General features: G+C 40.1%; 1 protein-coding gene across 1 annotated transcript in view; it reads left to right on the top strand.

Annotated features, from left to right (window-relative positions):
• The window catches only part of adamtsl2 (ADAMTS-like 2), a 138,468-nt gene that overhangs the window by 8,118 nt on the left and 117,839 nt on the right, over positions 1-12,511 (top strand). The window contains exons 4-10 of the mRNA XM_036526959.1: positions 7,354-7,429; positions 7,577-7,679; positions 7,788-7,933; positions 8,060-8,183; positions 8,321-8,401; positions 8,867-9,042; positions 10,160-10,472. Coding sequence (XP_036382852.1) covers positions 7,354-7,429; positions 7,577-7,679; positions 7,788-7,933; positions 8,060-8,183; positions 8,321-8,401; positions 8,867-9,042; positions 10,160-10,472 — 1,019 coding nt within the window. The remainder of the gene's footprint in view (positions 1-7,353; positions 7,430-7,576; positions 7,680-7,787; positions 7,934-8,059; positions 8,184-8,320; positions 8,402-8,866; positions 9,043-10,159; positions 10,473-12,511) is intronic.

Raw genomic sequence — 12,511 nt, 5'->3', positions numbered from 1 at the left:
ACCGGTGCCATTCATCCTTTGTGAACTTATAGTGGGCAAAAGAGAGAAAGGAATGTATTAAGTTTCACAAAGTATGAAGTCTTCCCAGTGTTTCCTTGGGAATGGTTACACATTAAATACTGTATGTGACATACTGTAAAATCAAATATGGCAGCCAAACCATGTAATCATTGTAAAAAAAAGTAATATACAAGAGACATCCTACACAATTATAAAACATTATGAAGTTTTGAGACTTTCTGAGCAACAAACAGTTTGAGCTTTATATACCCATTTGAAAAGTAGTGTCAAGTAGTGTCAGCAGCAAAAGATAGACGTTTTCTCACCTTTGGAAATTGATTGGCACTCATCTTTTCTTCACTGCAACTTTCCTTTGCAATTTAGATAGAGGATACCTGAAAGGCCTTGCATATGAAATTTCACATCAATTGATGTAAGAGTTCACAAGGACAAGAAGACTTTTAGGTGATTTTTGGCAAATTAAAAATTAGCATAAAAATGTGTTTTTTAAAAGTCTTGTAGAGTTCATGTTTTTGAATGGGCTGCTTCCAGATTCAGGAGATGTGATGTGATGTTAACATTGTGTACACGAAATCTGAGAAAAATTGATGCAATGCAGAGGGATATTGGTTCATTTGCATATTAATTAGCAAATGATGCAATTTAATTGATTTGTATTTTTTTCAGATAGCAGCTGTGGTTTTGCAGTTCAGGTTGGGATAGGATTAATGTGCATTAAATTTGGTGCAAATCAGTCCAACCATTTAATTATTCAAGGGAGTTTTCAATCCAAGTCATTTTTGCCCCAGCATTTCAGTAGGGTTAAATTCAGGACTCGGACTTCCAAAATGTGAATTTTCCACCTGTTTAAGCCATTCTGTTGTAGATTGTTGAAAGATTATTGATTTAGTTCTGTGTTTTGGGTCACTGTTATGCTGTGTGACCCAACTTCTATTAGGCTTCAGATTACAGGCAATTACCCTGATGTTCTCTTGTAGAATTTCTTTATTAGGGGTCCAAGCACAATTTACTAGGATTGTTATTATTATTATTATTATTAATAATAATAATAATAATAATATTTTTCCGTCACTTTTCTATTCTTGCCCATAAAACCAAATCCGTGCATTGAAAAGTCACCAAAATTGGTAGGATGGTAGATGGTCATCTCCTGAACAATTGCCTACAATATGGTGTTCATAGGTCACATGACCTGGTAGCCATCTTGGATTGAAATCGCCATATTGAAACGCTTAGCCCCCTTGGCCCATTTGATGAAAAGTCACGAAACTTGGTATACAGGTTCCCCTCATCACAGGGAACAACTTTGCCTTTTGAACCTTTCAAGTCCGCCATATTGGATTTTGAGCTAATTTGCATACTCATGATTTCAGCAAAAATGACATATTCTCCTGAACGGTTGGGCCGATTTGCACGAAACTTGAAACACATCATCTTGAACCAAATCCCGACTTAAATTGTGAAAAACAAGCTGCTACATTAAAAAACCTGACCGCCACAAGCCAATCAAGTTGCCTAATTTCCTAATTAATATGCAAATTAGCCAATATCATTCACCGTTGCATCAATCATTCTGAAATTTCTTGTGCAAATTTGAAAGCGATCCATCAAAAAATGCAGACTCCACAAGCACTTGAACATGCCCATTTTTAACCCAATTTTTTTTACTTAAAAATCTTCTCATGAACCGTAACTTCAATTGATGCAAAATTCCATATGTCAGGCCTTTGGGTATGCTCTATCTGAATTGGGAAGGAATAGTCGCTACGTCAAATAACACCAGAGCTATGTATCAATCAAATTGCAATGGTGACATAATGAGTTTTTTCACATTTAATACTCATGTGCTTCTGAACCACTGTGCTGATCGGCACAAAACTTGGTATGTAAAACCCTTACACTGACTTCTGTCTAATTTATGAAGGAAAAGTTACTATATCAACAAACATAGCTGCTACAAGCCAATCATTTGCTTCATTTACTAATTGATATGCAAATGAGCATCAAATTCTTCTTAACACTGGCCTGTGAAAATCTTCATCACAGACTTTTACTGCATGAAATTCAAGACCCCCCAGGCAATTAGCTTATTTGTGCTTGGACCCCGTAATTGCTGCTTGCAGCTATATTTCAATTTGTAATTCATTGTTCCCTCAATATTTGCAAGCTGTCCAGGCTCTGAGGCAGCAAAGTAGCCCAAAACCATGACCCTCCCTCAACCATTCTTCACCATTGGGATGAGGTTTTGGAGTTGTATGCAGTGTTTTGTTTCTCCAAACAAGTTTTTGTCTAGTCTGTCTACACTTTGTCCTGGTAGCACTGTGGAAAATTTAGGTGGTCTTTGGCAAACTTGAGATGGGCAACATTTTTTTCTTTGGAGAGCAGTGATTTCCTCTGTGGCATCATCCCATGAACACCACTTTGTTCAGTGTTTTTCTTATTGTGGAAACACAGCTGTTAGTAAGTTGAAGAGATGCCTGCAGATCCTTAGCTGTTACCCTATGGCTCTTTTCACCCCTTTGAGCATTGCATGGCATACTCTTGCAAGTATGGAGAGTAATGAATTTCCTCCATTTGTGCACTGTCTGCCTGACTGTGGATTGATGGAGGCCCAAGTCTTTAGAGATGCTTTTGTAGCCCTTTCCAGCCACATGAGCCTCAACAACTCTTTTGCTGAGGTGCCCTGAAACCTCTTTCGATCACAGAATGTTTCTCTTAAAAAGATCTCTGTTGTGAAGAGCAGACTCTGTTGGTAACCAAACTTTGTGAGGGGTTTTATAGGGCAGGGCACCTCTAACCCACACCTGAATGTCATCACATTGATTAGAACACCTACCCCCTTGCACAGAAGTCATTATTCTACAGGATCATATACTCTTTCCAACCTTGACTGTGGTTGTCTAATGAATTCAGTGAACACATGAAAAATATAATTGTTAGTGTGTTATTTGTTTAATAACATTGTGTTTATCTATCATGATGATTTAGATGAAAATCAGACCATATTTTAGGTGCAGTGAATGCAGGTAATTCCAAAGGGTTCACAAATTTTACTCACCACTGTATAGGGAATAGGGAGTTCTGAACAAGTGAGTGATTTGGGATGCAACCTTACATTTCATTGCATTACATTACATTACTTCATTTAGCAGATGCTCTTACCCAGAGCGACTTATACATAAGTGCACCACTATGCAAGAGTAGTTATCGCAAGTGCTAGGCTAGTGAAGAATGTCTTTTTTTAAAATGAAAATAGCAATCAATAGGATAGATGGACATAACTAGGGAGGAAGGTAGGCTAGAAATACAGCTTGAACAGATAAGTTTTAAGTTTTTTCTTCAAGGCGTCCAGGGGATCTATTGTCCAAATCTCGACAGGAAGCTCAGTGTGCCAGTACTGAGAAGAGGTGGGTTCGAGAGATGCTGCCCTTGTATTTTGGGACACAGAGGCGACCCAAGGTACAGAGCGCAGCACTCTTGCAGGCTTGTAGGATTTTATCAAGTCCTCTATGTATTGGGGGGCTGATCCGTTAAGTCCTTTAAAGGTTAGTAGCAAGGTCTTGAACTTGATCCTCGCTGCAACCAGTGGAGGGACTCAAGGAAAGGTGTCACATGGGCCTGCTAGGGGAAGTTAATGTCAATCGGGCTGCTGCTTTCTGGATAAGCTGCAGCAGTCGGATGACATACGCCCAGAGGCCGGCAAGCAGCGAGTTGCAGTAGTCCAGACGTGACAGAATGAGGGTCTGGATCACCACTTGGGCTAAGTATTCCGAGAGGTACGGTCTGATCTTCTTTACATAGAATAACAGGAACCTGCAGATCCTGGTTGTGGCTGCAATATGCTCTTTGAAGGATAAGTTTCTGTCCAAAGTTGCCCCTAGGTTTTTGACAGCTGTAGTTGACATTAACTTTGCGTTGTCCACGCAAATTGAGAGGTTCCTTGGAGGGGTCATGAATGCTGGGACGTAGACTATCTCAGTCTTATCAATGTTCAGCTTGAGCTGATGTTTGTTCATCCAGCCCAAGATGCTGAGACTTTGGGGGTGATGTCCATCTCAGGAGGGAAGGAAATGAACAGTTGGGTATCATCTGCATCAGACATGTTTACTATCCTTCCATAGTAACAGTGCACATAAGTGATGTCATCATGATAAATACATGCTGTTTTTAACATTTCAAAATTTAGTGCAGACACATTTAGTAATACTGTATTAGCGAGCCATCTGAGTCATTGTACCTAAATATGCTGTGCTCTACCAGGGCATAGAAAACCTACAAAGAGTTGCAACAGCAGACAGAAGTCCATCATCCATTAACAATACTCTTGAAAGAACACCTTGAAAAAGGTACTGAAAAGGACCACATCTCCTGCAAAACCCCCCAAAGGAATGCAAGTGTTTACCTCTGGGCTTGCAGTAGGTCAGGAGGGTGCAAGTTATCTGGATACCTCAGGTACCATGCAACACCCACCAAATGTGACTAAGCAACCCAATCGGTGGGTAGCAGCAGTCCAACCCTTGTTGCTAATCTCTGGTCAGCAGGTCATGTTAAGGGCAGCTGCATCCTGGACTCTGGACTCTGTCCGCTGCCAGGCAACCTACAGCACAGCCACACTCAGGACTCTGTTCATCTCTTGTCAAAAGTATTGAATAAGGTCATTCTCATGTGCAACATAACTATATTTGGTGTCATTTGAAAGCTAATTTCACATGCATGTCAATGATGTATGTAGCAGGGAGGTACGATGGGTTGATAATAAAGATTATAATGTGTGGCACAAAAGTGGACAGTGAGGAATGCACTTATCTTTGCATTCCTCACTCACTAGCACCCCTTCGTACCCTCCTGGATATCGCAAGATTTGCAATATTTATATAATTGCTGAATCGTGACTACACTGTTGTTTCAGAGCTTATCATGTTTGGTCACGGCACCAGATACCACATGTGATGTTCAGGTATATAGGGGGGAAACTGGCATAGTTCAGCCAGACTCGTTAGCACGACCTCCTGCGCACTTTTGCGTATAGCCCATTCATTAGTCTTTGCCTCTCCGTTGTACTCACTGTTCATTACTTTGGATAACCATACATTGTAACAAATAAATATGCATGGCAAAAAATTTCTTAGCATTTTATATTATAAATATGTTCTATTTAATATTTTTCCTAGCTTAGTACAAGGATTTTATATCGCAAATTTTATGCCAAATGACCTGGCAGATCATGGGGAATTGAAATTTGAATATAAAAACACTGATTTCACCACCCTCATGAACTGATTGGCATGTAGCTCTAATATTATTACATGTCACAACCTTCCCTTTGTGACTGATAGATCATACCCAACAGGCTCTACATATGACATTTTGCATCAATCAGAAGAACAGTTCCTGAGAACAATTTTAAATAATTTATGACTGTTAAAAATTTGGAACATCATTTGGGTGTGGCACTGATATTGTGTAGAGGCAAGTTGAGAACAATTGATGCAATGGTGAAAGACATTGGCTCATTTGCATATTAGGTAGCAAATGCTGCAGATTCACTGGCTTTTAGCTACTCCTTCACAAAATTAAATACAGCTTAGCACAGGGATTGTACTTATGAAATTTTCTGCTAGTCAGCCTGACATTTTATCAGAAGTAATTGTTTAAGTATTTGACAGTGTATTTATAATGTTCCATAAAATCCAATATGCACATGACCATGCTTGGAGAATGATTGGAGAAACTTCCTATATGACTCAACAAGATTGCAACCTTTTTATGAGATTTTTGAGCAACTGTGAATTTCTAGTAATTTTAGAGTTGCTTACTTTAAAAGCAAATTGATTGCATTGTGGCTCCCATGTAATTTGACAATTTCACACACTTTTTCCTTAGCAGTTTAGCAGTAGTATACCCAAAAGGTCTTGCATACCAAGTTTCATGTCAATCTGAACTTTGCTTCATGAGAAGATTTTTGAGTATTATTTTTTAATATTTAAAATGGCCAATTTTTATTTTAATTGCTTGCTGTGTTGCCAGTTTTAACAGGTTCAACTTTGGTACATTTATGTCAGCACTCCGGCCCCCTAGCTGTTGTTTTGGTGTTCTCCCTGTCTGTCAGTGTGGTCCATGTGCTTTTGTTTACTGTTTTCCTTGTGTTCCAGCCCTGCCCCGCTCTCCGCCCTGTCCCCGCCCACCTGATTTCCTGATCACCTCCACCTGCCTGCCTGCCCACTTGCATCCCATCTCCTTGTCACCCCAGCCCTATATCTACGCTCTGTCTTGTTGCCAGTTTGTTGTTTTTTTTTGCCTGTCTTGTTCTCGCCTGTTATTCTTTTTTGAGTTTCCTGTGCTGGCCTGGCCTGTTCCTTGACTTTGTCTCTGCCTGCTGTTTTGCCCTGATTGCCTGATCTGCCTGTCTGCCCGGTTTGACCCTGCTTGTTCTGCCATTACGCTCTTGTCCTACTATTCCAATAAAACTGCCTGGAACCTGAGCACTCGTGGTCTGAGTTTGAGTCCGTGCCTGAGCCCTGACAATTTAATTATGGTCAGAGCTGGTAGCATACTATTTTGGAGAGAGATTGAACCTTTACATATTATACTCATATGATGAATAGTAATTGACTTATAACAGCCATGCTTTTGAAGTTATTGACAATTCTTTCAGAATTTAGGTTTTTATTAATGTAAATATCATGTGTGCCAAGTTTCATACAAATCAAGCTTTACCTAACTTTAAAAAAAAAAAAGTATTACCGTTCATGAGATGTCATTTTGGTTAATTTTTCAAAAGGGCAGAAAATCCAGCTCTGGCTACTCCATATGTAAGATGTGTTCCTTATGACAAGGTGCATATGTGTATAAAGTTTCTTACATTTGATTTCCTTAAATTTTTTTCATAATGACAAAATTTGGCAGCCATATTGGTTTTTGCATCCAAATCATGTAACCAATGGGTAGGTGTTGGGCTTCCCCAGATGCAGTTTATTGCCCTCTACAAACCTGGTGACTACGTTTTATAGCCATTTTTACAAAAATTGCAGGAAAAAAAAAAAATCAGTACAACTACAATAGGGTTCCTACAGCTTCACTGTATGGTCCCCTAAAAAAATTCTTACAATTACAGTAGTGCATGGACCCCTGATTATATGAGTGAAAACAAAAGGGATACAACACCTTTACTGCTTGGACCCCCTAAATCTTGTGTATTGTGAACACCAGGATCCTCATGGCAACTACAACATACATTTTGCATAAATAATGCAATAAAAAACACTGTAAAAGCAAAAGTGCACCTGATAAGCCACAAAATACTGACAGCAACTACCCTCTTTTTATTAAAAGACAGAAATCAGCTCTTAGAAAGGACAACATGACCTGCACTGGAACTGCAAAGAAATACCTCCTCTGTAACACAAAGGTGAGCTCCCTCCATCTCTGTTGCATCAGCACTAGTACAGTATTTCCATTTAAACACATAACACTCTAACTACGCATCAAGTAAAAACACTATATAAAGGAAGGCAATATGTTTCTAGATGCCAATAGTTTTGTGTCTTGTTTGCAGGATTGCCCATCTGCTGGGCGAAGCTTTAGAGAGGAACAGTGTTGGTCATTCAACTCACAGGTTTACAATGGCAGGAACTACCACTGGAAACCCCTTTACCCAGGTGATAACACACTTCTACATGCCCTGTTACTCTCTGTGCTCTCCCTTCTGCATAACAGTAATACATATTTCAGAGTTAGCTCTGACCCTGGCCTGTGCTACTCCACAGATGACTATGTCCATATCTCCAGTAACCCATGTGACCTGCACTGCACCACACAAGATGGCCAGAGGCAGCTGATGGTACCTGCTCGGGATGGTACATCCTGCAAGCATAGTAACTACAGAGGGGTCTGCGTTGATGGCAGATGTGAGGTTTGTGAGCAGAATGAAACATCAATGTTACTATTTGAGGGAAAAAAGCCGATTTGCATGTTTTATGAGGTGTTGTTGAATATTGACATGAGTCAAGGGAAAAATGAATCATGTTGTATGTTGCAGCCAATCGGGTGTGATGGGGTGCTTTTCTCAACCCACACTCTGGATAAGTGTGGAGTTTGTCAAGGTGATGGAAGCAGCTGCAACAGAGTCACTGGAAACTTCCGGCGGGGTGCATCCAGCCCAGGTACAAGCTTGCTCAGTAACACAGAAACTGCACAGAGCTAACGAATTGTACACACAGAATGACAGAGACTCTTACAAACATGAGACACTCAGGTACAGTTTGATGAAACCTGTGCACTATTGTTCCTCCTTTAATAGGATACTCCTTCATTACACAAATCCCAGAGGGCTCCTGGGATATTCAGATAATCGAGAGGAAGAAGTCTGCTGACATATTGGGTGGGTAGTTCTTTTTGTTGCCTTTTATTGTGCAGAGTATGCAATCTTTACACATTCATCAATATACCAGTCTCCATCACCCTGATTTTTAACTTGAACCCAAATCCTCTGCAAACAACATGGTAATGTGTCATGTAATCTCAAAGCAAAGTTTCAAACAGGAGCAGATGACTTATAATGTGAACTGAGCTCAGGAAGTGATCTTGTGATGTCTGTATTCAGTTACTATAGGTATGTCCTCTGTTTTGTGAAGTGGTGCCTCACTTGGCTTTCGATCAGAGCATACAACCTGTATTATTTTTCTCAAACTCAATAAGTTTATGAGTGGATGTCTGTTTTCTCTATGAAATCTAGCCTGGGTATTTCCAACTCAGTGGGTCAAGCAGTGAAAGTAGTTCTCAGGATCTCTGCCACTGCTGTCATCTTGAGCCCTCTAATCTGATCCCATGTCTTTCTATCACACAGCTGTGACAGACCAGGCTGGGAACTTCTTCTTCAATGGGGCCTACAAGGTGGACAGTCCACAGAACTTTCCTGCTGCTGGAACCATATTTAAGTATCGACGGCCCATGGATGTGTATGAGACTGGAATTGAGTACATTGTGGCAAAGGGTCCCATAAATCAACCTATCAATGTTCTGGTAATGTAGCCAAGACTAAGACCTAAACAGCAACTGCATCAAATTTGACTCCTTGAAAAAGTCACATTTCCCTTATAAAGTGTTGTCCCTATGTTCTGTTTTCTGCAGATCACTTTGCTTATTTATATGTTCTCAGTTGAATAGTCACTTGAGATGGGCTTTTCCTGTACCTGTGAACTGTCTATGGTTTTCCATATGTATGAAACAGGTCACACAAAAAAGCTTCACTAGTGTCTTCAGTGTTCAAGAACAAGGTCTGTTCAAAAAGGTCAGATGATGTCTGTTAAAGGCTTAATGAACTGGTCTTAGTTTTCCAGGAAGCATTAAAATACTCTGGGTGAATAGTTGGATAGAGAACAGATAGAAAGATATGTGTAGGGTACACAGGTGCAGCAATACAGACAAATGTAAGAGCTGAAAATTTATGATTGCAAGTAGCTTGCTGCGACTCTGTTAATCTTTTTATAAATAATGAATGTAGGCAACAATATTGCTTTTAAGATTGCCCGCTCACATTTTGTGCATTAACATTATAAAATGGATATGTGTCTGTTAGCTAGCCATGTAGAGATGAGGGCTGACAGGACAAAAAATATATGTTCAATCAGTTTAGTGATATGTAGCTGACAATGCACAGGCAATTGCTGCTTACAAGATCATAAACATTGGCAAATCAGCTGATTGTAACAAACTAGCTGTGTGAATAGCAAAGTAGGTCCCGAGAGTGTGTGGAACTCGACAACGTTTTGGTTTTCATTTCATTCTAGCTAGATACCTTGCTGTACTATAATTATGGGTAATTAACTGACCCTTCAATATCAAAAGCAGGGTATGGAATCTGTAGTGGATGGTTAGCAAGGTAAACAATTAATTAGCAAGTTGGCTAGCAAGATAACTGTGTAATCTAAATAGCACTGACATGATGAAGTGATTCTGTTGAACATTTAGCTAACTAGACAAATTAAGCAGAAGCATTAGCTGTGTTGTGACAGCTCTAGTACTTATGAAAGATAACTATTAACTGAGTATCACAATAAAAGAAAGGGGGCAGACATGCCAACCTTACAGTACTGGTAATGTCAAACCATTTTCACCCCTGACTCTCATTCTCTTGAAGGTGTGGAACCAGAATGGCCGGACTCCCTACATCACCTATGAGTACACTGTACTGCGGGCTCCCCAGTCTCTGCAGTATCCTGGCGTAGACAGAGGGACTAGTCAAGTTGGAATGGAAATGGGAAGCCTTTTGCTCCAAAATCGAAGCGCTTATGACAAAGTTATCCCAGAGTCACAGCAAACCCAGAACCTGGAACAGGAGTTGAACATGGGAGAGACAGAAAGGCAGAAAGGCAAGGAAACAAATGAAGTGTATGAGGAGAGAGCAGGCACTGACTGCCAGCGGGAAGGCCCACCCCAATCTCAATATACAGGTAATTCCTGTTCCCCAGTTTCTTTGAACAATGCTTTCCATTTTTGGCCATACCACTGATTACACAGGAATAAAACATATCTGCCTATTTTTTAAAATGTTATACTGTAGTCTTAATACCACATAGAGTAAAGTCACATTGTTCACAAACTGTGCATTTTATTCCAGAAAACATGAAGGTCACATTCATTCACACTCTGTTGTTAATATTTTGTGAATCCTCTTCTGTTGGGGTTTATATTGAAAATAAAATTCCTGCAGTGAATTATGATGTGAAGTATATGAAGTGAAACAACTGACAGAATTTTTGAGTATTCCTTCAGGTAGAATTGCATGTCAGATATATTATATGATAGGATATACTAAGGTATACCTCAATCATGTCATGTACTAGCCACCAAGAACACGAGATATTAGATTGGGGCTGTTACATCATTGGTCTACATCCCATAGCCATTTCTAATCAAGGGCACTCAGAAACCACCAGGGACACACTTGTGGAGCTCTCATGTTTTGCTTGGAAGCAGCAGCTGATGTCTTACTAGGATTCAACAACTGACATGCTCTCATACATTAAATTACATTACATTTATTTAGCAGACACACTTATCCAGAGCAACTTCCAGCACAAAAGAACAGAAGTGTATCCACTCAAGTTAAATAAGCAACAGTATCAGACCAGACTAAGAACCCTCCCAGACCAGTGAGTGTAAGCACAACACCATTCAAGCACTACCACAAGTTAACTTGTGCTAACCTGAAACACAAGACAGCCTAGAAACTAAGGTAATACACACTATCATACATCACAGTCATTTCATCACAGAATTCAAACCACTATACGATACTACACATAAAATAAACAACAGGTAATACAATTAATACAAGTAGCAGGTTTTAGGGAGTGGGGACTGAGGTGAAACAGAGATGCAGTTGGAAGAGGTGAGTCTGTGTCATACAATGGCTAGTGATTCTGCTGTCCTGACCCCTGTGGGAAGTTCATTCAACCACAGGGAGACCAGTACAGACAGGCATTGTGGCCGAGAAGAGTGACATGTGCGCAGAGACGTGTGTCAGATGGCGGAAAAGACAGAGAAAGTTGAGCATTATTGGCATAGAAGTGGTATGAAAAGCCATGGGAAGAGATGACAGAGCCAAGAGATTGCATGTAAAGAGAGAAGAGAAGGGGTCTGTGTGAAGATCCTTGAGGGACACCTGTAGACAGGCTGTAGGGTCTAGAAAAACCTGTCCTGTTCCAGGACAGACTGAAAGAACATCCAGAGAGGGAGGACTGAATCCAAAGAAAATGTCAGAGATGTCCTAATGTTGTCAGGTTAGACAGAGGAAGGGTGTCATCCAATGTATCAAAGGCTGTAGAAAGGTCCAGAAGAATCAAGACCAAGGAGTGGGAGGATGCTGAATGAAGATCCTTAGTAATGGACAATAGGACAGTCTCTGTGGAATGACCATCCCTGTAGCCAGGCTGAAAAGGGTCAGGAAGGTTGTTCTGGGAGAGAAAGGAAGATAGTTAGCCACTTCATGTTCTAAAGTTTTATAGAGAAAGGGAAGAAGAGAGACCAGTTGATAATTGCACCTTCTTGAAAGCTGCAGGCACACAGTCTGTGGAGAGTGACAAATTCATCAGAGCGGAGATGAATGGGTCAAGGTTGGAATTGATAGTCTGCAGGAGAGGTCAGGAAGTGGGATCCAGGGCACAGGTGGTAGGTAGGTGGATAAACTATGCATTTATGATTTTTCATATCATTTTTATGTATAGTGAGCTATTTATGTGTAGTAACAAGCATAGGCAGTATTGGCAATATTGTCTTAGTAGTTATCTTAATTATCTAAATAGTGAACCTCGTGCAATATATGATACCTAGCTGATGTTGGTTAAGTATCTGAGTCACTGATGGGATAATCTAAATTAGCATTAATGTTATTTTGCTAGCCGAAGACTAACATTAGTGAGCTAGCTTTGTTGCTAGCTATCATAGCTTGCAACCATCAATATTAGTTCATACTAGTCTTAATGGTCAA

Source organism: Megalops cyprinoides, chromosome 4 (genome assembly GCF_013368585.1).
Source record: "Megalops cyprinoides isolate fMegCyp1 chromosome 4, fMegCyp1.pri, whole genome shotgun sequence".
NCBI lineage: Eukaryota > Metazoa > Chordata > Actinopteri > Elopiformes > Megalopidae > Megalops > Megalops cyprinoides.
This window is presented reverse-complemented; position numbering and strand designations above follow the sequence as displayed.